The sequence below is a fragment of the Salvelinus namaycush genome, chromosome 35 (genome assembly GCF_016432855.1).
Source record: "Salvelinus namaycush isolate Seneca chromosome 35, SaNama_1.0, whole genome shotgun sequence".
Classification (NCBI taxonomy): domain Eukaryota; kingdom Metazoa; phylum Chordata; class Actinopteri; order Salmoniformes; family Salmonidae; genus Salvelinus; species Salvelinus namaycush.
In genome coordinates, this window is record NC_052341.1 from 3,413,741 (window position 1) to 3,439,301 (window position 25,561).

At 41.7% G+C, this 25,561-nt stretch overlaps 1 protein-coding gene across 1 annotated transcript in view; it reads left to right on the forward strand.

Annotated features, from left to right (window-relative positions):
• The first annotated feature begins 1,683 nt into the window (after positions 1–1,683).
• LOC120029452 (histone acetyltransferase KAT6B-like) overlaps positions 1,684–25,561 on the forward strand; it is an 83,945-nt gene continuing 60,067 nt past the window's right edge. The window contains exons 1-3 of the mRNA XM_038974659.1: positions 1,684–1,794; positions 3,123–4,031; positions 17,922–18,030. Coding sequence (XP_038830587.1) covers positions 3,330–4,031; positions 17,922–18,030 — 811 coding nt within the window. The 5' untranslated portion in view covers positions 1,684–1,794; positions 3,123–3,329. The remainder of the gene's footprint in view (positions 1,795–3,122; positions 4,032–17,921; positions 18,031–25,561) is intronic.

Consider the following 25,561-nt stretch of genomic DNA (forward strand, 5'->3'; position numbering starts at 1 on the left):
AAAATTCTCAGCACCATGGCATCTCATTCCTGCACATTTTAATGTGTTAAAGTTAAAGTGACATTACATTTGCCTATGATCATTGTTGAAGCGCTTACTGGTACACAGGGGCGCCGGTCCGCTCGGTTTACACTGACTGAAGTGGGGATGTCTACAGTGAAGAAGAAGACGAAGAAGCAGAAGAAGAAGCAGAAGGGGGAGAGAGGTACCACTTTGTCACAGGCTGCTATGTAGATTAACCTTTCAATTAGTTGTTATCCGGTCCTCTCTGTCTCAACGCGAGCCTTTAGTGTATCCTTTTAGAGATAAAACATACAAGGAAAACCCCCTATGGATGTGCCACTGTGAGTGTTTCTATCCGATCGTCGTTTCCGTCATCCTGATAATGAAGAGGACTGTATCTGAGAAAAAACTTGAGGTAACTACCAGCAAATATTTACGGTAGCTAGCCGATGCTTTTTCCCTCACTGGTTACATGTTCATCCTTGCATGAAACTTGAGTAATTTGTTTTGCCTCCTCGCCCAGCGGCGGTACATTGTGTAAACGATTTATATGTCAAGGAGGCTGTATATCACCGAATAATAATGTGTAAACGAGAAAGGACCCGCGAATCGAGTGAGAAATGGATGGATCGCGAAACTGTAGCGATAGGTTACATTTATTCTTGAGGATCAGTGAAGACGGTGTTACTCTTACCAGGGTCAACTTCTTAGTTTGTATGTGGAATTTCCCCCATGTGCTCATTTGTTTTCTAGTTGGAAATGCAGGGGCAAAATAATCCCCATAAGAAGTGTTGTCATGATTTACGTAGAATGTTAATAATCGCTATAACGTTAGCCTAATGTAGGCAGGCGCTCCTGCTATGTGGAGAAATTCTACCGCTTGATGGATATGAAATCCTGAATGATTATTTATAGGTTGCCCTACTTATTCTTTAGCCCACGTTTGGTACATGAGTTTAGGTTAGTGAAAACAGTTATTTATCGGTGTTTGTGTGAATTATTTCTTTAGTGGGTTTACACAAGAGTGGAAAATAAAAAGAAGTACAGGTTCTAATGGTGGGAAAATAAGTGTCGGATAGCATACACAACACTAGCACAATACTAGCCTATCACCTTCAAACATTTTAAAAACTTGCTGCTTTAAATCAGCAGTCAAGTCTTCACCATGTTTGCAAATAAATGATGGATATAACAAGCAACCAATTAAAGTCTAAAATGATCCAAATCATTTTCAAGTGTAACCAATTGTTTCAAGGAGTCGTAGTAAAGGTGGGCTGGTGTTTGACACTGGATATAGCCTAAATCCTTAATTTAGCCAACAATCTGTGATAACTATTATGTTAATGACTGATCATATAAATTATATATATATATGCCTTTTAAATTGTCCTTATAGTGCACTCATTTATTCAAACGATAAGTGTTCTGGGTAAATAAAACATCAATCCATGATAGGAGAAGACACCTTAAAAGGCGGGTCAAGTAAGTTTAGTGACAGATCAAGCAGCAAACGCAGTCCCTTCTAAACTGAGCTCATACATTATATTATAATGATTGACATGTACTTTATCAAACCAGAAATCGGATCTTGTCTTTACAGCCAATATTGAAGTTGCTAGGGAGGGTACATTAGTGTAGGTAAGGTTTAATGAGACTCCATTGGATTGTAATCATCGTCATGTCGGATTTATGTAAACTACAACATTGTAACAAAATGGCGACTGTTTAGGTCACGTCAGTAATGCAGGGGCAGCACTGTAATTTCTTACAAATCAACTGATACAAGTCAAGGTTTGTTACATATTATCTTCTCGCTCGTTCGCGTTTCATGTTAATTTCAACATAAAATTGTCATCATAAATTTCCGGTAACCATCCCTCGGCAGCTGTCAAAAAGCTCAACAATATGAATTGACGGTGTGCGGTTGACATTCAAGCTCTCGCCGACTGCTAAAATGAACAAATCCTTGTTTGTCGCTCGTTACGTATCCAAGCTGTCAAACACCCGTGCAAAAAGTCAAACTCCATTGCCCTTCTTGCGCTACTTGGTACTAATATGACAATAATATGATTGATGAAAACACTAACTTCGCCACAGAGTAGCCTAACGTTACCCCAGTCAGCTGGCGATGTTGTAATGAAACATTCCTCTAACAGATAAAGGTATCACGAACAATTGTAACATCTATTTAACTGGTTACATTTCGTCTCCCTTGTCGTGATGGTTATAGTCAGTGTGTCATGACTAATAAATCTTAACCTGATGTAGTACTTGTGGTAAAATAAAGATTATGTCAATCAATGGATTATGTTATCAGACTCAGACTACGGATTAAGGGCAATTCCATGGCAACAAGTGAAACTGAGACTGAGACTGATTTTTCACTTTAAACTGTATGTCAAACGAAAACCAATGATTGCAAAGTTAAACAAACCATACAACTGCACAATGACTACTTTGAACAAGTTTCACTCAAGAACAGTGCAGATGTAAAATTTGATACCAGAATGACTTTGTGCTGTTCATTAAGTAAATGGTTTTTATTTAATTTTCTGTGTGAAATTGATAAAAGTAGACATTTTGCATAGTCCGTTTTTTGCGATATATTTTTTTGTTACATTTTAAAGTGAAAAATTTGAGTCGCTGTGGAATTGCCCTTACATAACATCAGCCTCTCCCTAACCTCCCTAAAATGTCTTAATCTTCAATCTGTCTGAACTGCTTTTATAACCCATCTGTTTGTCTAGAATGTTTTTGACCTTCATTTTATGTTTTGTAAATGCTTCTCAGTATTAAACTAATGTTATGGTGACGTCTCAGAATGTAAGATACTACTAATCCAATGTGTCAAGTGTAGACTAGGGCGTATCCCTCACAAATTGCTACCAGTAATCAAAGCAATCTGGTCTTTGACTAATGTGACTGTTGACAAAATGTGTGTTAGGCTTGCCCTAGTACATTGATACTCTACAGTAAAGGTGCTGGGTAAAAATGATGGTTATGTTATTGATTTTTTTTTAGATTACAGTATTACTTATTCTTGACTTGTGATCTTGTTTATGATTGTGTATTTTCTTTTAAGGAATTGTGTGACCTCATTTTAAGGAATTGTGTTCTAGGTCGTTTGGTAACTGTCCCAACCTTCAAGGAATTTACGTTCTGGCTACTTTCGTCGTCTTTTGTGAGGTGACGTGAGTTACTACCTTGGATGAGGATTTACAGCAGGATTGTATGTATTGATGCTGAGGTGGAACCGTACCTTTTTTTTTTGACCTTTTCAAGATGTGTTGGATGTACCAAACGTTTCACAACAAGGGGGAATCTCTATGGGTCATTTTTTCCTGAATCTCATCGATTTAACCATGGTGAAACTTCCCAATCCTCTGTATACAGAGTGGATTCTAGAAGCAATACAGAAGATCAAAAGGCAAAAACAGAGGCCTTCCGACGAGCGGATTTGTCATGCAGTGGCTACTTTACACAGATTGGACAAGCGGACCGTTTTGGAACAGTTGGATTTAAGTGTTCATGATGGTTCCATTCTCAAAGTCACCAATAAGGGGAACGTGTCGTACAAAGACCCCAATCACCCTGGGAGAGGATTATTATTATCATCATCATCATCATCATCATCATCATCGCTCAAACCTGTAAGTGCAAACCTCTCTATTCCATCGTCTAAAGGATCTATATGGAAGCCGAGTGACCTACGCCACGTTGATTGGAATAAAGTCCTGAGGAGAGCCATCGAGGGTCTGAATGATAGCCGTGGTTCCTCTCTGAAGAACATCCAGAGGTACCTAAGGAACCAGGATGATCCATCACACGTCCAGGACAACCCAGGGTTCCAGCAGAGGTTACGGCTGGCCGCTAAATGGGCGGTCAAAAACGGCCGGCTGGCAAAGGATGGTCCGCGCTACAGGTTGAACCAGGGGGTTAATGGAGCTGAGGGTAGGAGCCAGAGGTGTCCAGGTGCTTCCCCATTGGCTCTTCTGTGTGTCACTCTTCTTCCACATGAGAGAGACCAGGTACAGTATACTGATACTTGCCTCCTGTCTTCCTCTGTTTTTAGTGGTCTATGCTGATAATACTCTATCCCCTTCTTTCACTGTAGATACACTATGCTAGTCCATAGCCTCTGAATCCTTTTCAGGCTATCGCGTATGTTAATGTTCTATCTCCTTCTTTCACTACAGTTTATTTTTTATATTATAAAGGCCGTGTTTATTTTAGTCATGGATCAATCGGCACACCCGCTGGCAAAATAATAGTTTCTGTCCTTTCCCTCTGTAGCTCAGTTGGTTGAGCATTGTGCTTGCAATTCTAGGATAGTGGGTTCAATTCCTGGGACCTTCCATATGTAAAAAAATAAATAAATGTAAGCATGACTAAGTCATGTGAGGTCATGTGAGGCTCTCACTAATAGTCTTCAAGTACTGGGTGATGAAGCTGCTCTTGAGGAATGCAATTGGATGATAGCTGACTGTTGTGATGAATAGGGGAGCTCTCTGTGGGCTTGAATCAAGCTGTTGTGATATAATAATGCTGCTTGGAAACACAGCAGTAGATCTCGCTGCTAGTTTAGTGTGTACTTGAGAACTAAGCATTGTTGACATTTTCTCTGCTCAGGAAAATGCTTTGTAACTAACTGGCCATGCTTGTATTTGACAGAATAGATGGACTATGTTATTATAGACGGAGAGTAAATAACGGACAGTAGCTTTGAAGTTCTTTGAGATAACACAGGAGGAGGGGGGGGGGGGTTGCCTTGGGGATATACAGTATAGCCTATGATATAGGGCCATAAAGACTTCCTCTTAGCCTTCATTGTTTTTTCTTGACTATGACACAAGACGTATGCTTTTCACTCTGCAGAGATTGTGGCTCCATCGCTGACACTCAGCAGTAACTCATGCTGCAGGTGAACAATACTGTATTGACAATAGTTTTGTACTTAGCCCTGTTCCGGTCGAATTGGACCGGAAGTTTTCTCTCTGAGAAATGCAGTTCATTTAATGTGATTGTCATAAGGTTCCATGACTTTGTCCACACAGGGCATCTGAACACACACAATACATTTAATGTGATTGTCATAAGGTTCCATGACTTTGTCCACACAGGGCATCTGAACACACACAATACATTTGGATGATTTTCATTACATTTTGTGTGTTTTTATTTACCTTTTGTACACCTGTGGTGTTCCTGGTCAAAAATGACCGGTCATTAGAAATGAATGGGTGAGACTACAATTAGTGTATAAAATTGAGTTCAGGCACATGCCCATTTATCAGAAGGACACAATTCCTCTCCCAGACCCCCACATGCATGTGTGTTTGAACACACACACACCTCACTCCCCTTCTTGGCATCCATGGCAACCCCTACGGGAACCTTTCCCCAATAGAATCTTTCCCCCACGGGAACTACACCTGTTGGCATTCTCACAAACAATTGCAACATTGTTTCAATAATAAACTCAGCAAAAAAAGAAACATCCCTTTTTCAGGACCCTGTCTTTCAAAGATAATTCGTAAAAAATCCAAATAACTTCACAGATCTTCATTGTAAAGGATTTAAACACTCTTTCCCATGCTTGTTCAATGAACCATAAACAATGAATGAACATATACCTGTGGAACGGTCGTTAAGACACTAACAGCTTACAGACGGTAGGCAATTAAGGTCACAGTTATGAAAACTTAGGACACTAAAGAGGCCTTTCTACTGACTCTGGAAAACACCAAAAGAAAGATGCCCAGGGTCCCTGCTCATTTGCGTGAACGTGCCTTAGGCGTGCTGCAAGGAGGCATGAGGATTGCAGATGTGGCCAGGGCAATAAATTGAATAAATGTCTGTACTGTGAGGCGCCTAAGACAGCGCTACAGGGAGACAGGACGGACTGCTGATCATCCTTGCAGTGGCAGACCAGGTGTAACAACACCTGCACAGGATCGGTACTTCCGAACATCACACCTGCGGGACAGGTACAGGATGGCAACAACAACTGCCCGAGTTACACCAGGAACGCACAATCCCTTCATCAGTGCTCAGACTGTCCTCAATAGGCTGAGAGAGGCTGGACTGAGGGTTTGTAGGCCTGTTGTAAGGCAGATCCTCACCGGACATCACTGGCAACACCGTCGTCTATGGGCACAAACCCACCGTGCTGACCCAGACAGAACTGGCAAAAAGTGCTCTTCACTAACGAGTCAAGGTTTTGTCTCACCAAGGGTGATGGTCTGATTCGCGTTTATTGTCGAAGGAATGAGCGTTACACCGAGGCCTGTACTCTGGAGCGGGATCGATTTGGAGGTGGAGGGTCCGTCGTGGTCTGGGGCGGTGTGACACAACATCATCGGACTGAGCTTGTTGTCATTGCAAGCAATCTCAACGCTGTGCGTTACAGGGAAGACATCCTCCTGCCTCATGTGGTACCCTTCCTGCAGGCTCATCCTGACATGACCCTCCAGCATGACAATGCCACCAGCCATACTGCTCGTTCTGTGCATGATTTCCTGCAAGACAGGAATGTCAGTGTTCTGCCATGGCCAGCAAAGACCCCGGATCCCAATCCCATTGAGCACGTCTGGGCCCTGTTGGATCAAAGGGTGAGGGCTAGGGCCAATCCCACCAGAAATGTTCGGGAACTTGCAGGTGCCTTGGTGGAAGAGTGGGGTAACATCTCACAGCAAGAACTTTTAAATCTGGTGCAGTCCATGAGGAGGAGATGCACTGCAGTACTTAATGCAGCTGATGGCCATACCAGATACTGACTGTTACTTTTGATTTTGACCCCCCCCCCCCCCCCCCCCCATTTGTTCAGGGACACATTATTCCATTTCTGTTAGTCACATGTCTGTGGAACTAGTTCAGTTCATGTATTTTGTTGAATCTTGTTAAGTTTGCTGAAAATAAACGCAGTTGACCGTGAGAGGACGTTTCTTTTTATGTTGAACTTTTCTCGCAGCTCTGGTATATAATCCTTTTTTTGAGGCCTTTCTCACAATTCATTCTGTGGCAGCACAAACAATATACTGTACGTGAGGCTCTTGATCATATCTTTGATCATGACACTGGTGAGGAGGAGAGAGAGTCCTTGTTAAACTTTGACACAACGTAGTCTGTGATAAATAGCAAAATATGTTTCATATGAGTATTTGTTATAGTCAAAATAATCCATACATACGCTTTTGTTTTACTCCAAAACGAGTTGTGTGAGCTCAGGTCAATGAGGCCTACAAGCCATGAATAGCAAGTAGAAGTTCAAAATGTGTAATGTTCACAAGAACTTAAGTTGATTAAAAGATCTAACACAACATTAGGTGACAATATGTATTATTATGGATTTATAATCAGCTATAATGGGGTGGACATTTTAGGACCACAGAATGAATTAACATGAAACAAACACAACAGGAGGGGTAAGAATGGAAGAGAACTTCACAGTGAAGGCCAAAGCATTGGAAGAGAACTTCACAGTGAAGGCCAAAGCATTGGAAGAGAACTTCACAGTGAAGGCCAAAGCATTGGAAGAGAACTTCACAGTGAAGGCCAAAGCATTGGAAGTGTACAATTTTCTGTTGCTTTAAACAACTGACTAGGTGTTGCTAAGTAGGGTCTTAACACACACTCATCATGGAAACCCACTCGATTTCCTGATTTGAGACAAGCTGAAGGAAAGGGAACCCCTACCAACTTAGGTTAGGGAGTAACAACAAACCAAACGGGAGACACAGGATAATACTTCGTTTAACAACTTAGAGGAAGAACTACACAGCTGTGTATCTTTTCCAACATCTCTTATGCCATCTCAAGCACTGGCCCAGCAGCCGTAGCCCTTCACACTCGTACCCGTATAAGTGTTTGAAAATGGCAGATTTGGACATTGACAAGCGCCTAAATATAAACGCAGTGGCTGTACAGTAACATGCTATACATGACGTCAGAGCTCAGTGGCTGTACAGTAACATGCTATACATGACGTCAGAGCTCAGTGGCTGTACAGTAACATGCTATACATGACGTCAGAGCTCAGTGGCTGTACAGTAACATGCCATACATGACGTCAGAGCTCATTGGCTGTACAGTAACATGCTATACATGACGTCAGAGCTCAGGGTCTCCGCTTCACAGCTCTGTATGGGTTTTGACTGACAGACGTTCTGAACTGGAGCACCTCGGGTGACAAGTTGACCCATCCCTCCCTCTAATTGGACAACTCTTGCACCTTTTTGGTTGTCTGAGTGAGGGAAATACTGTAAATTAAGAGGATTTGATTAGATCTTCTAAATGTATTTTGAAAGATGAGACGTTGAAGATTCTAAGAAATATCTCTTTGATGTCATACAAGTAAGCAAAAACACCTGTGAGTCCAAACGTGCACTTCACATTTCCTTATCATAAAACTCATGTAATGTACAGAGTCAACGTTTATGATCTCTGTGTTTTGATGTACAGTTACATGATGACATGGCGTTATACCCTGGGTTGTCCTGAACATAATGAGCCTATGTTTGTCCTATTGTGAAGAACATTTGCCACGGGCCATGCATCTGAATGCACAAATGACTCCATTCTATGTGGACCAAAAGTACGATCTGCTTCTCTGAATCCTCTACTGAAAGCCTAACACTGTAAGATCGTATTTTTATCATTTAGCAAGTCATGTTGTAATAGAACAAGCTTTCAAATGATGCCCACCTGACCCACATTTAGGTTTATAATGGACCGTTTTTGGGTTGCGTAAACAACAGCGGGCGTGCAGGGTTGTGTTCCAAACCTAACAGCTACAAGTGTCCTCGCTCTAGTTCCTCAACAGCACAGCTAGGAGAGCTCAACAAACAACCTTATAGTTGAAGACTCTTTTATGAGTCATAAGTGCATTGAAATTACTGAGGAACTGTGGACACTTTGGAGAGGTGTGTGTGTGTGTGTTGGGCCACTTGGAAACACCAGTTAGTCCTCTACTCAAACCCTCATCATTATATTTTAGTCATTTAGCAGACACTATTTTCCAGAGTGACTTACACTTAGTGCATTCATCTTAACTAGGTTGGACAACCACATCACAGGCATAGTAAGTACATTTTTCCTCTTTTTAGTAGCGATCACCAAAGTCAGGGAGCGTTGGGGGGCAATTCCCACGAGTGTACGGGGTTAAATGTAACCTGTGGCAGGAGCAACACAGACTGACGATCCAATCAGCACCCCATGCTAATGAGAGAACTCTAACACCTCCCCCATTTTTTCAGACAATAAATATAGACGCATCTATTTGTTGGACCAGTTTGCTCACGACCAAAATAAAAAATTAAAAAAACACTCCCTATAACATGGGTAACCGGGATCCCGGGACTGTCCCGGGAACACTTCACATTTCCCGAAAATATAAAATAAAAACCTGGGGAAATTACATTTTCCCCCTATGTCTAATGCAATTCCACAAAATACACAACATGCGCAGCAGCAGATATAAAAAAATTAAAATAAATAAACGGTCTGTCTTTTCGGAGGGGGTTGAGTTAAAAATGGAAGTCAGATTTTGTTTAGACCTTGTGTGCGATTTCCCAATAAAGTAATCTTATCCTAATTTTTCTGTTTCAATTCAGGACACTGAGAGACTGTCCTTTCTCTCATGGCGGTAATGACAAACTGCTGGATACGAAGAACCAGGTTTCTGCCGATGTCTTGTCTTTGGGCACTGTAGAAAAAGTTTGAATCCTTGCAGTAGGGGGTGACTTCTGGATTGCTTTTTGCATAGGGATAACAAAACATATCTGCAAGGACTTAAGCTTTCTCAAGAGTGAGTAAATGTAGGTAGCAACTCTTTCATGAAGGCAATTCTTGAAACTGCTCGAGTAGTATGAGCTTCTTTTCAATCCTCGAGGGCCTTGACCTCGAACCACGCCACCGATCAAAAAAGACATGCTTGTTCTCTTGCAAATTCAACAGGACTTCGCGACTCTGTTTTTCGTTATTTACGGAACTGTTGTATGTATGCCTCTGGGACCAACTCTCTTAAGCCCGAAGGATAGCAGCTTTAATCAGTGTCATGAGCTGAAGTGACGTACACTTTCTGAGCTTTTACCACAAGGAGCAGTCACCAGATATCTCACGGACATTTTAGAGATGTGGCAATCCGCTCAAACAGAGTAAAATATACGTCCACCTTCTTTTTCGTTGAAAGGCGGTACAAGCCAGCTGTTCCGACCAAGATCTAACTCTTTTGACGGTGCAGGATGACTTGACTTCAATCAAAATGCTTCCATCTCTTATTTCTTTTAATGGAATGGAATACTAACGTTCTCTGGCTGCGCGTTCCTCTTGTTCTAGTGTTGCTGTGGTGGCCTCCCAGTTCTATCTGGTTTTTAAACAAATGACACCTGCTCCAACTCCATTCTCCGTTGCGCCCATTTAGCCATTTAGTTCCATCTCAGATGCACGTCTACAGGTTGTACTCTACTACCCGTAGGACCCTTTTCATAATGCTTTGCAAGGATGAGCTGTTACTTCCTTTCTGTACATTTTATCCAGTTTTTCCCAGGTATGGTTCCCCACAAATGCTCGCATATCTGTGTGTGTTTTTTAATGCAAGTTTCCACAGATTTTTTTCACCAATCTTAGAATGCTTCTGAGTGGCTGTTAGTGACAAACTCCACCACAAAAGTGCCTTTTGAACACTCATATGGGCACAGTAGAGCTTCAGAGTAGGTGATTTAGAGTGACTACCGTACTCCTGGGAAACAAGATCCCGGATGAGACCCCGTTTTGTTACGTTCCCCAAACAAGAACTCAAAACAAAATCGTCACTCAGAACTTTATAAATGAACCGCTGACAACCAAAATGAAACGGGTGGGGTTTTAAAATTGGTTTTGGAAGGCAGGGTCTTAACAAACACCCACCATGGACACCGACTAGATTTGCTTGATATCAGACAAGCTAAAGGAAAAGAAAACCCTCACCAACTTATGTTAGAGAGTAAAAATAAACGTGTAGCAAACCCAACAGGGGAGAGACAAGATAAAAGGCTTTAACAACTTAGAGGGAGAGCTGAACAGCCGTATAGCTCTTCCAACATCTCTCATGCCATCTCGAGCACTGGCCCAGCAGCCCTTAAATATCATCTGCTTTCAGCACAATGTGCACCCCATTACCAACATGCCTACAGCAAACCATTCTAGATGGCAATTTCCACTATTGGAGACATTATCTACCCTTCAGTTTCATTATGAATATCAGGAAGTAACACCCTCGACTGTGCAGTGACAGGTTTCGGTGTCTGGTCAGACCCAAGTGAAACTCAAATGTTAAGACACTGTCGTCCTGTAATAAAAAGCATATTGATAAAAAAATAAAATAGGATCTCCTAATTTGAAATGTCTAGGCCCGTCTCCTTTTGTACACTTACAATAACACTGCTCTCGTGCTATTTTGGTGGTGACATCACTAAGCTCTTCTAGTTCACTGTGTATTTCAAAAGGATGTCCTAGTCCTTGCAACTCATAACTAGTGGGTATAGGAAATGAGAAAGTCTTAGAAAAGAGCATTTCTTGGGTGAAAGTTTATTAGATTCTAAAGTGTTTGGCAGGAACAAAGGCAAGGAATGAGATGGTTTTTTTTCTCCACTCCCCTCACTGTTATGTAACCTGTTCTTCAGTGCAGCTCTGCCTGGCTTCTAGAACAGCAGCAGTGTTCTAATAGAACCCCCCCCCCCCCCCCCCCCCTTTGCGGAACACAACTGTGTCTCTTTCAAGCACTCTAATTTCCTGTAATGTACTTCATTTGGAATCCCCTAGTCAATCAGCGGAATCTTCTTCAGCTGTCTAATTTTTTATTTTTTTCTGTTCTTTTTCAGATGAGCTCCACTGAGTTTTTTTTATTTATTTCTCTTGGTTTAATCACCAGTCACAAGCTTTTCCCTGCTGTAAAACATCTCCAATGACAAGCCCAGTCTGGACCAGGCTAGACTTTTTATTTGTTAGCCATATTCACTTTTATTCATTTTTTGAAGTGCCATGTAACTTGTGAGATTTGACTATATCAACTACAGATGCACTGCACTTGTTATATCATCTTAGGCTCATATGCTCAGGTTAGCTGTGATGTAATGCCTCTAAAAAGGCTCATATGCTCAGGTTAGCTGTGATGTAATGCCTCTAAAAAGGCTCATATGCTCAGGTTAGCTGTGATGTAACACTCTAAAAAGGCTCATATGCTCAGGTTAGCTGTGATGTAACGCCTCTAAAAAGGCTCATATGCTCAGGTTACCTAAAACGTGAGTCCTATCTCTAGCTAGTCCCTGAGACAGGTCAACTAAGGTCTATCCTTATCGTAACAATGCCTTTGTTTTTCATGTGGTCCCACTGGCCAATTTGTTTAGTTATCACAATGAAAAGCTGGGCCCTTGTAGCTATTTCACTATAACATCCCTGCAGATTACTATTTGTTCCTAACACCTAGGCCTTTCACATCTAGTTAAATCTTTAATTTGCAGCTTTGGGGGATACAGGGGATGTAAAGTAGCCTATGCTTGTGAATGATTTATTGTGATCAAGTGCAGAAGAAGCAGCCTATTTAGATACTTACTAGAGTTTGAACAGTTCTGGTGATTTTGGAAGAGGTTTGAACAGTTCTGGTGATTTTGGAAGAGGTTTGAACAGTTCTGCTGATTTGGAAGAGGTTTGAATAGTTCTGCTGATTTGGAAGAGGTTTGAACAGCTCTGGTGATTTTGGAAGAGGTTTGAACAGCTCTGGTGATTTTGGAAGAGGTTTGAACAGCTCTGGTGATTTTGGAAGAGGTTTGAACAGCTCTGGTGATTTTGGAAGAGGTTTGAACAGCTCTGGTGATTTTGGAAGAGGTTTGAACAGCTCTGGTGATTTTGGAAGAGGTTTGAACAGCTCTGGTGATTTTGGAAGAGGTTTGAACAGCTCTGGTGATTTTGGAAGAGGTTTGAACAGCTCTGGTGATTTTGGAAGAGGTTTGAACAGCTCTGGTGATTTTGGAAGAGGTTTGAACAGCTCTGGTGATTTTGGAAGAGGTTTGAACAGCTCTGGTGATTTTGGAAGAGGTTTGAACAGCTCTGGTGATTTTGGAAGAGGTTTGAACAGCTCTGGTGATTTTGGAAGAGGTTTGAACAGCTCTGGTGATTTTGGAAGAGGTTTGAACAGCTCTGGTGATTTTGGAAGAGGTTTGAACAGCTCTGGTGATTTTGGAAGAGGTTTGAACAGCTCTGGTGATTTTGGAAGAGGTTTGAACAGCTCTGGTGATTTTGGAAGAGGTTTGAACAGCTCTGGTGATTTTGGAAGAGGTTTGAACAGCTCTGGTGATTTTGGAAGAGGTTTGAACAGCTCTGGTGATTTTGGAAGAGGTTTGAACAGCTCTGGTGATTTTGGAAGAGGTTTGAACAGCTCTGGTGATTTTGGAAGAGGTTTGAACAGCTCTGGTGATTTTGGAAGAGGTTTGAACAGCTCTGGTGATTTTGGAAGAGGTTTGAACAGCTCTGGTGATTTTGGAAGAGGTTTGAACAGCTCTGGTGATTTTGGAAGAGGTTTGAACAGCTCTGGTGATTTTGGAAGAGGTTTGAACAGCTCTGGTGATTTTGGAAGAGGTTTGAACAGCTCTGGTGATTTTGGAAGAGGTTTGAACAGCTCTGGTGATTTTGGAAGAGGTTTGAACAGCTCCGGTGATTTTGGAAGAGGTTTGAACAGCTCCGGTGATTTTGGAAGAGGTTTGAACAGCTCCGGTGATTTTGGAAGAGGTTTGAACAGCTCTGGTGATTTTGGAAGAGGTTTGAACAGTTCTGGTGGTTTGAATAGAAATGCTCCAAACACCTATGGCCTTTAACATGAAGTTGAATCTTAATTTGCATCTTTGGTGGAAACAGTAGTTTTGTGATGGGATATACAGTTGGAAGTCGGAAGTTTACGTATACCTTAGCCAAATGCATTTAAACTCAGTTTTTCACAATTCCTGACATTTAATCCAAGTAAAAATTCCCTGTCTTAGGTCAGTTAGGATCACCACTTTATTGTAAGAATGTGAAATGTCAGAATAATAGTAGAGAGAATTATTTATTTCAGCTTTTATTTCTTTCATCACATTCCCAGTGGGTCAGAAGTTTGCATACAGTCAATTAGTATTTGGTAGCATTGCCTTTAAATTGTTTAACTTGGGTCAAACGTTTCGGGTAGCCTTCCACAAGCTTCCCACAATAAATTGGGTGAATTTAGGCCCATTTCTCCTGACAGAGCTGGTGTAACTGAGTCAGGTTTGTTGGCCTCCTTGCTCGCACACGCTTTTTCAGTCCTGCCCACAACTTTTCTGTAGGATTGAGGTCAGGGCTTTGTGATGGCCACTCCAATACCTTGACTTTGTTGTCCTTAAGCCATTTTGCCACAACTTTGGAAGTATGCTTGGGGTCGTTGTCCATTTGGAAGACCCACAGCCCAGTGGCTTCTTCCTTGCTGAGCGGCCTTTCAGGTTATGTCGATATAGGACTCGTTTTACTGTGGATATAGATACTTTTGTACCTGTTTCCTCCAGCATCTTCACAAGGTCCTTTGCTGTTCTGGGATTGATTTGCACTTTTCGCACCAAAGTACGTTCATCTCTAGGAGACAGAGCGCGTCTCCTTCCTTAGCGGTATGACGGCTGCGTGGTCCCATGGTGTTTATACTTGCGTACTATTGTTTGTACAGATGAACGTGGTACCTTCAGGCGTTTGGAAATTGCTCCCAAGGATGAACCAGACTTGTGGAGGTCTACAAATTTTTTTCTGATGTCTTGGCTGATTTCTTTTGATTTTCCCATGATGTCAAGCAAAGAGGCACTGAGTTTGAAGGTAGGCCTTGAAATACATCCACAGGTACATCTCCAATTGACTCAAATGATGTCAATAAGCCTATCAGAGGCTTCTAAAGCCATTAAATCATTTTCTGGAATTTTCCACGCTGTTTAAAGGCACAGTCAACTTAGTGTATGCAAACTTCTGACCCACTGGAATTGTGATACAGTGAAATAATCTGTCTGTAAACAATTGTTGGAAAAACTACTTGTGTTATGCACAAATTTTATGTCCTAACCGACTTGCCAAAACTATACTTTGTTAACAAGAAATGTGTGGAGTGGTTGTAAAACGAGTTTTAATGACTCCAACCTAAGTGTATGTGAACTTCTGACATCAACTCTATTGTGATCAAATGCAAATGTCCATCCTATTTAGGCTAGATAGGCCTACGTACTAGAGACCGACAGCCCTCCTGATTTGAAGTACTTTAAAGGACAGAGCTTGAAAAACCAACTGTTTGATTGAGCAACTTCCTGTTTCTACTTTCTGTGACCCATTGTTCACAATGACATGATGCCCGTCTAGCCAAGGTCGTGAGTTCAGTTCCCGTGGTGATCGATACTCATACTAAATATGCACTCCCTGTACCATACTGTAAGTCACTTTGGATGAGTGGCATATCCGCCAAGTGGCAAATTTAAGCAATAAGGCCTGAGGAGATGCGGTATATGGCTAATATTCCACCACTAATGGCTGTTCTTAAGCACGCCGCGTTGCGTCACGCCTGGATACAGCCCTTAGCCGTGGTATATTGGCCATATATTACAAACCCCCGAGGTGACTTAATGCTATAATAAACTGTTTACCAACGTAATTAAAGCAGTAAATAAAAAATAAAAATAGTCATACACGTGGTATACCGTCTGATATTCCTCAGCTGTTAGACAATCGGGGTTCAGGGCTCGAACCACTCAGTTTATAATATCCTATATTCTGTTCAACTTTAATAGTTTGTTGAAGAGCTGATGAAAGTGTGGTGTATCCTATCCTACAAGAATGAAGCACCTGGTTAAATAAAGGTGAAATATATATATATAAAAAAAAATATATAAAAAATCAGCACTATAGCATTCATTCAAGAGTTATTGTCTTAACGTAGACTGAGGCAAGCTGATATTTAGGGTTGGGCAGTATGCAGATGTTCATACCGTTTCAGTAGCATACCGGTATACGGTATTACCGGAAGGGACGCACAAAACAATTCCGGCAACAGGGATCTTGATCCAGGAGGTGCCATTTGGCAAACTGCAAGCGGGCTGTCATGTGCCTTTTACAGAGGAGTGGCTTCCGTCTGGCCACTCTACCATAAAGGCCTGATTGGTGGAGGGCTGCAGGGATGGTTGTCCTTCTGGAAGGTTCATCCCATCTCCATAGAGGAACTCTAGAGCTCTGTCAGAGTGACCATCAGGTTCTTGGTCACCTCCCTGACCAAGTTCCTTCTCCCCTGATTGCTCTAGGAAGAGTCTTGGTGGTTCCAAACTTCTTCCATTTAAGAATGATGGAGGCCACTGTGATCTTGGGGAGCTTCAATGCTGCAGAAATGTTTTGGTACCCTTCCCCAGATCTGTGCCTCAGCACAATTCTGTCTCTGAGCTCTATGGACAATTCCTTTGACCTCATGGCTTGGTTTTTGCTCTGACATGCACTGTCAACTGTGGGACCTTTTTATATAGACGTGTGTGCCTTTCAAATCATGTCCAATCAATTGAATTTACCACAGGTGGACTCCAATCAAGTTGTAGAAACATCTCAAGGATGATCAATGGAAACAGGATGCACCTGAGCTCAATTTAAAGTCAAATACTTTTTTGTCATTTTTTTTTTTTTTTTAATAAATTTGCAAACATTTCTAAAACTGTTTTCGCTTTGTCATTATGGGGTATTATGTGTAGATTGAGATGGTATTTAATATATTTTAGAATAAGGCTGTAATGTAACAAAAATGTAAAAAGTCAATGTGTCTGAATACTTTCTGAATGCACTGTATTGAGGGATAGAGTGACTAGGCAACAGGATAGATGATAAACAGTAGCAGCAGTGTATGTGATCAGTCAAAAGGCTCAATGCATATAGTCCGGGTAGCTATTGGTTAACTATTTAACTAACTATTTAGCAGTCTTATGGCTTCGGGGTAGAAACTGTTCCATGTCTTGTTGGTTCCAGACTGCTTGCTGTGCGGAGAGAGTCTATGACTTGGGTGGCTGGAGTCTTTGACCATTTTTAGGGCCTTCCCCTGACACCCCCCTGTTATAGAGGTCCTAGACTCTTTGCAGTGAGAGAGAGATACAAAGCCATAATATAACATGTCTCTTTGGGAAACTTTTGTGTGTTTTCACTGTTTTTCACTTTTGTTTATCTATTTGTAAACATGTTTCCCATGCCAATAAAGCCCATTGATTTGAGATCCTGTCTAACTGTAGTGTAAAGCTTTCTTAATTGGATTAAGCCCCTTTTTTAAAAACTCACTTTTTCAGATGATCACATCCCCCTTTCAGATGATTGAATGGATGAAGGCCAGTCTTTTACATATATTACGGTAGAGTACCTCTGTACAAAGAGTACACGGAAAAGATGGGTTTTAGTCACATCCGCAGCACCTTACAGTACTGAGGGCTTAGGATGACTTGGCATCCATTATAACATCGTTTGTCTTTCATACAGCATGCCAAAGAATACAGATATTATTTACCGCATATCATGCTTCTCCTCGTCCATTCTGACACTTTCTACTGACCCCATCCCAAAATGCAGTTTGTGTTTCTCTTTCCAGCTATGCTTTGACCCCATCCCAATATGCAGTTCGTGTTTCTCTCCCCAGCTATGCTTTGACTCCATCCCAATATGCATTACATTTTATATTTTAGTAATTTAGCAGACGCTCTTATCCAGAGAGACTTACAGTAGTGAGTTCAACTTTTTTTTTTGTACTGGTCCCACGTAGGAGTTGAACCCACAACCCTGGCATTTCAAGCGCCGTGCTCTACCACATTGGACCACACAGTTTCTGTTTCTCTCCCCAGCTACGCGCTGATCCCATCCCAATATGCAGTTTCTGTTTCTCTCCCCAGCTACGCGCTGACCCCATCCCAATATGCAGTTTCTGTTTGGGAACGAAAGAGTCCAATCGGGACAAGAGGTCAGAGGAGCTTCTGTCCTGTGCAGACTGTGGAAGCAGCGGTAAGTTCATACCCTTTTTACACTACTGAGCTGAAGTGGACCGAGCTGTACTGGGCTCGCCTAGTTAAGGATCCACCATATCTCAGTTACCTAGAGAGCATCGGTCCACTTTACAAGATGTACGTGTTTTGAGATCTCACTACCTGGCAGTCAGACTACACAGAATAACTGATGTAAATCCCCTTGCATCCCACATAACTATGCTACTCGTAATCAAGCTTAGTGATTATTCTGCGCCTTACCGTACTCAAATTGATTTCCTCCAACAAACTGGCCATATCCTAGTCGGTCTGTGTACTAATAGTACTACATACTATTTATAATTTACTATTTAGTAAAAATTTAACTAAATCAACACAACATCACTGAGCTTATCTCTCATCTTTTTTTAACCTGTTTCTCCTCTCTGAGGAAGTTTCCAGTGCTTGGAAGGCAGCCACGGTGCGTCCTTTATTTAAAGGCTGTATCACAACCGGCCGTGATTGGGGAGTCCCATGGCCCAGCGTCGTCCGGGTTTAGCCGGTGTAGGCTGTCATTGTAAATCAGAATTTGTTCTTAACTGACTTGCCTAGTTAAATAAATAAAAATAAGGGGAGATCAAGCTGATCCTAACTGTTATAGGCCAATTTCTATCTTGCCCTGTTTATCAAAACTTGTGAATAATCAACTGACTGGTTTTCTTGATGTCTATAGTATTCTCTCTGGTATGCAATCTGGGTTCTGCTCAGGTTAATGATGTCACTGCAACCTTAAAGGTCCTAAATCATGTCATCATTGCCCTTGATTCTAAGCAGTGTATTTTTATTGACTTGGCCAAAGCTTTTGATATGGTAGACCATTCCATTCTTGTGGGTCAGCTAAGGAGTATTGCTGTCTCTGAGGGGTCACTGGCCTGGTTTGCTAACTACCGCTCTCAAGAGTGCAGTGTATTAAGTCAGAACATCTGCTGTCTTAGCCACTGCTGTCACCAAGGGTGTACCCCAAGGCTCGATCCTAGGCCCCATGCTCTTCTCAACATAGCTCAGGCAGTAGGAAGCTCTCTCATCCATTTATGTGCACATAATAGTCTTATACTGAGTTTGTCCCTCCCTGTATTTTGTGTTAAACGCTCTACAACAAAGCATTCTTAGTGTCCAACAAGCTTGCTCTGCCCTTAACCTTGTTCTGAACACCTCCAAAACAAAGGTCATGTGGTTTGGTAAGAAGAATGTCCCTCTCCCCACAGGTGTGATTACTACCTCTGAGGGTTTAGAGCTTGAGGTAGTCAACTCATACAAGTAATTGGGAGTATGGCTAGACGGTACACATATCCAAGCTATAGCCTAAGGTTAAATCTAGACTTGGTTTCCTCTATCGTAATCGTTCCTCTCACCCCAGCTGCCAAACGAACCATGATTCAGATTACCATCCTACCCATGCTAGATTAATAGATTGGCAGGCAAGGGTGCTCTCGAGCGAATAGATGTTCTTTACCTTTCGGCCATCAGATTTGCCACCAATGCTCCATATAGGACACATCACTGCACTCTATACTCCTCTGTAAACTGGCCATCTCGGTATACCTGATGCAAGATACACTTGTTGATGCTTATTTATAAAACCTTCTTTGGCCTCACTCCCCCCTATCTGAGATATCTACTGCAGCCCTCATCCTCCACATACAACACCCGTTCTGCCAGTCACATTCTGTTAAAGGTCCCCAAAGCGCACACATCCCTGGGTCGCTCCTCTTTTCAGTTCGCTGCAGCTAGCGACTGGAACGAGCTGCAAAAAACACTCAAACTGGACAGTTTTATCTCCATCTCTTCATTCAAAGACTCAATCATGGACACTCTTACTGACAGTTGTGGCTGCTTGGTGTGATGTATTGTTTCCTCTACCTTATTGCCCTTTGTGCTGTTGACTGTGCCTAACAATGTTTGTACCATGTTGTGCTGTGCTGCTGCCGTGCTGTGCTTTGCTGCTGCCGTGCTGTGCTGCTGCCATGCTGCTGCCATGTTGTCATGTGCTGCTGCCATGTTGTCATGTGCTGCTGCCATGTTGTCATGTGCTGCTGCCATGTTGTCATGTGCTGCTGCGCTGTGCTGTGCTGCCATGCTGTGTTGTCTTAGGTCTCTCTTTATGTAGTGTTCCGGTGTCTCTCTTATCGTGATGTGTGTTTTGTCCTCTTTTTATTTTGTATTTTTAATCCCAGGCCCCCGCAGGAGGCCTTTTGCCTTCTGGTAGGCCGTCATTGTAAATAAGAATTTGTTCTTAACTGACTTGCCTAGTTAAATAAATAAACATACTAGGCTCACCCATACTGAGAATAGATCATCTAATGAGCAGTTGTGTTGTTTCCTGTCATTCATTACACCTTATCACATTACCCCTTCTCATTATCAGCTGTTGTCAAGAACACGTGGGTCTAAAAATATGATTCTCTTCTGCAGGGAATTCTACTAGATGAAAGGTTAAAATGAGCATGACATCCTGGCATTTTTCACATACTATAAAACCTATTTGGGCATACCCAGTCAGCCTATTACTTAGAACGCAAGTACCCACGAACCGTACTCAGTCACTGTCTGAATCCCAAACTGCACCCTATTCCCTACATAGTGTCCTATGGGTCCTGGTCAAAAGTAGTGCACTATATAGGGAATAGGGTGCCTCATTAGGGATGAAGCCACAGAATGACAGGGGGAATCCCTCTCGAGATCCAAACCTCCACAAAACAACGTAGCCTGACTGAGCCAGGTTGTATGTAGCTCGTGGTAGCAGAGATGGTTTCAAGGTCAATCTGCAATTTGTGAGTCTGTGGTTTAAACAGTGAGAGGGGGGGGGGGGTATACCCTGAGATGGTAGCAACTCTAGTGCTGTTGGGACTGATGCCATATTCCACCTGCAGCATGATGTTATCCTGCTTTAGGCTAAACACTTCTTCTTTAAGAACTTATTAGAGGAACATTGTTAAAATTGGATAGTTGAGGGATCAAAATCGCTACCGACCCATGATGGACTGAGGAAGGCAGATTCTGTTCAAGTGCCCTTTTTCAATTTTTTTTTAAATCACTCAAGTCGTTGAGTGAATGGAGCTCGTAGCTCTCTGAATCGGAATGCACCAGCACTCTGAGAACACGCCAGGCAGCGATGAGAGCGAGCAAGGGGATCAAAGGTCATCCATTTACCACAGCTGTAGATTAGTGGCATTTTCATTTACTGTTCTTTTGTTCCAAACAAAATTTGCTGCTGCTAGCCCTACATAAAATGCAATCTGCTAAGGAGTGGATTGTTTAAGGAACTGTTCTCCCAGTGACATTTTATATAGCTCAAATTTGACTAAGTAACGTTGAAGTGGTTTTTCATTAACCGCTTTGTAGTGTACACAGATTGTGTTCTGGGTGTAAAACAGCTGTTTTACAGCCATGAGAGGGAGACGGGTGAGAGAGGAGTCACGCTTTTTAAATGACTTTCATGGATGGGCCCCCATTAGAATGAGTGCTGCTACTGTTTCTGCCTCATTAAGATCAAATTATCTTTAATTAACTGCTCAGATGTTTGATCATACTGTTTTTTTTTTTAGACGCAGCTTGTGGGAAAAAAAGAGGTCTGCGGACCCATACACACCCAAGTACCCACTGCGCAACATCGCTGATGATGCAAAATGTTAATATTTAAAGTGGAATTGACAGTGTTTTAGCAACATGAAATCTTATTATAATCGGATTCATTTACACCCTCAGGAAGAATGGTGCCTTTTCTTTCACATTTTCTGACAGGTGAGTACATATGGTCATTTGAAAGTTTTTATACTTTCATAGAGTGGGAAAGCGGCTGTGCGTTTGGACAATTTAATAGACATTGCCGTAAACAAATACACATTGCCGTAAATAAAACCTAGTAAAGACATGTCAGTCTTGTCCTGACCCAGACTACACAGACCGGTGCGCCATAGCCAATCAGAGCTACACTAGGCCTATATGCAAATAAGACATTTGCCATACGGGCATTCCATCATTAACTTTGATCTGGACTGTGTATTTACAGGCAGTAGCAACAGTGCTACGTTAGATCATTAGAAAGGATTCTCCAAAAGCCACAAAATACACCTGAATGGATTTCTGCAAATATGTAAGTGTAACCGATGTGAAATGGCTAGCTAGTTAGCGGGGTGCGCGCTAATAGCGTTTCAATCGGTGACGTCACTCGCTCTGAGACCTTGAAGTAGTTGTTCCCCTTGCTCAGCAAGGGTTTTTGTGGAGAGATGGGTAACAATGCTTTGAGGGTGGCTGTTGTCAATGTGGGCAGAGGGTCCCTGGTTCGAGCCCAGGTAGAGGGACGGAAGCTATACTGTTACATAAGTATTACAGAAGTCCTTGTACATTTGGGAACTTTACAGTCCTATTTATCTAACAACTGTGAACAGGTAGGCTACCTCTTTCTCAGTTGCCTATAAGATCAACAACCAAATGTACAATGTCAAAATTGCACTGATAAACAATGGAATACTAGCCCACGTTTTGACAACTGAATGGGAACTTGCCTGCTTGCCCGCCCATTCGATCGATGACAAATACATTTTTATTGAAAACTAAGAGCTATGCTAACTGTTGGTAAGAGTTATTCAAGTTCAGCATAGCTAGCTATCAAAGTGACTCACATTTCTTTCTTGCTAACCAAATGACACTTGCATCTCTAGCTGTAGCCAAAGTGAAAATATATGGGGGGGGGGGGGGGGGGTTGTCCACTCACCCATTCTTCCAGCAGCTAGTTAGCTAGGCTCCGGGCTTTGTTTCCTAAATAAATAGTTACATGAATAGATAAACGAGCCTATTAGCCACGGTATGACTGACTTATGATTAGGGATGCACGATATATCGGTGAACATATCGGCATCGGACGATATTGGCAAAAAAATGTCAACATCGGTATCGGCCCGATATTTAATGCCGATTGTGAAAAACCGATGTCAAAGCTGACGTGCATACCCATAAAACGTAGGTACAGGACGTAATGATACCCTGATGAAGACAGCTTGTCTGTTAAAAGCATTGGTTATTCAATTATTCAAAGAGTAAGAAACATTTCAGCAAGACAACTCAAAGGTGAAATCCATTATGGAATTCATTGCCCTTGACAATCAACCGTTCTGTCGTGGGTGATGTTGACTTTCGCCGACTCGTCGAGCACCGGTACACATTACCAAGTGCACTATTTTTCAGATGTTGCCCTACCGGACACAGTAATAACGTCACTGCTATTACCTTCACGACACCAATACTATGGAATGCCGTTTGGGTCTTTTGCGTGTCAAAAAAGATACAGTAGCACTGTCAAAGCAGAACAAAAAAGTCTGCAAAAAATTTGCTAGATTGCCACTTGTTGTTCGCCTATTGAAATTGAACTTCAGTTCATTAAAATAAATAGCTAGCCAGCTACTTAGCTTTGGGCAACAGGGTTAATGTTATAAGCAGCAAGCTAGCTTCATCTGGCTAGTGAGGCTCAACCAGACAGGGTGATGTGTTGTGAAGCTAGCCACAATAATGATTAGGCACAATAGTGGAATTTGCGGTTTGCCTTCAAAATAAAAGTGTCATTGACAGTGACGCAAATGAATACATAGTATAATTATGCCATACTTTTATTTTGAAGGCTAACCGGAAGGTCCACTTGTGGCTAATCCTTATTGTGGCTAGCTTCATATAGATGGATCCGACCACCATTTTAGATTTTTTAGATGATTTTAGATGATGACAGCTAGCTATATAGTTAGCTAGCGATCTATAGCTACTGAAACAGATGATGTCGTTTTGCTATGTTTTTAGGGAAGAACTGCACTGTTTGCATCAGCTAGCTAGCTTTTTTTTATGACCCGCACTGTAGGTGCGCGAGACAACTTTACCAGCATCATAGCGTACGTATCGATCAATCGCTGGGACATATGAAATACAAGTGATCATTTTTTAAAGTAGTTATTACACTAATGAACGTGTTTAAATAATTATTTGACATGCAGTCATATTCAGGGTCCTGATTGGTCAACAAGCTTATTTGACACGTCAAATAGTGTTATTTGACGTGAATCTTTTTTGACATGCAAAGACCCAAAACGGCGTTCCATAGAAATCCTGGTTGAGAATGAAACAAATGAACAACGAAACAGCACAGCAAGTAAGTGAAAGAAATAGGTTTTGATTATGTTTTACTGGTAATGGGGACATACGTAAATGCCAACAAAATAACTTTCTGTGTCTGTGTGAACTTTATTTAACTAGGCAAGTCAGTTAAGAACAAATTCTTATTTACAATGACGGCCCGGACGAAGCTGGGCCAATTGTGCGCCGCCCTATGGGACTCCCGATCACGTCCGTATGTGATACAGTGATACATGTAGCCACGTGCGCATTGAACGGTTTAGCAGACTTTTAGCCCTCCATAACTGGCTACGTGACTATTGCAGCTCCATGGGTGTAACATTTATTGACAATCTTTAAGCCTTATGGAAACAAAGCTGGTTTTATAAGGGAGATTGGATCCACCCAAAATCATTTGGGTTCCTGGATCCTTTCACAGCATTATAAGGCTGCATTGAGACAATGACTTATCAATGACCCAGGTCCAGCTCAGTTAATCCCTACCATTGTGTCACTGAGTTGTCATAATGCTTCAGCAAATGTACACTATCTCAGGGGTGATGGAAGATACAACGTATGTAACCTAATTTATGTCCCTCTAACTGCCCTGTATGCTTCTGCTGAGCCTACAGCTATTGTATGCCGAAATCATGTGCCTACGAACCAGTTATACTGTTAGCACTGAGGCAGTGTGCTCGCCCTGCACTAATTTAAATAACATGAGCATATCTAATATATATATATATATATGTAATTAAGGTAATATTTTTTTTTTATATATATACTTCTAAGCTTCCCGGCAATGAAAACAAGTGCTAAAAATAGCCTGTGTTAACATGCTTAGCTTAAGGAACAAGGTTCATGGAATCAATAATTTGCTAATAACAGATGACATTCTTATTCTTAGGTATATCTGAAACTCACGTAGATAATAGCTTTGATACAGTGATAGAAATACATAGTTATAACATGTACAGAAAATACAGAAATGCCAATGGTGGTGATGCTGTTTATATTCAGAACCACATTCCTGTAAAGATTAGAGACGATCTCATGTTAAATACTGTTGAACTAATATGGCTACAGGTTCATCTGCCTCACCTGAAGCCCATTCTTGTGGGAAGCTGTCATAGACCACCAAGTGCTAACAGTCAGTATCTGGATAACGTGTGAAATGCTTGATAATGTGTGTGATATCAACAGAGAGGTATATTTTCTGTGTGATTTAAAAATATATATTGACTGGCTTTCATCAAGCTGCCAACTCAAGAAAAAGGTTAAAGCTGTAACCAGTGCCTGCAACCTGGTTCAGGTTATCAATCAACCTACCAGAGTAGTTAAAAATAGCACAGGAATTATTTTTTATTTAACTAGGCAAGTCAGTTAAGAACAAATTCTTATTTACAATGACGTCC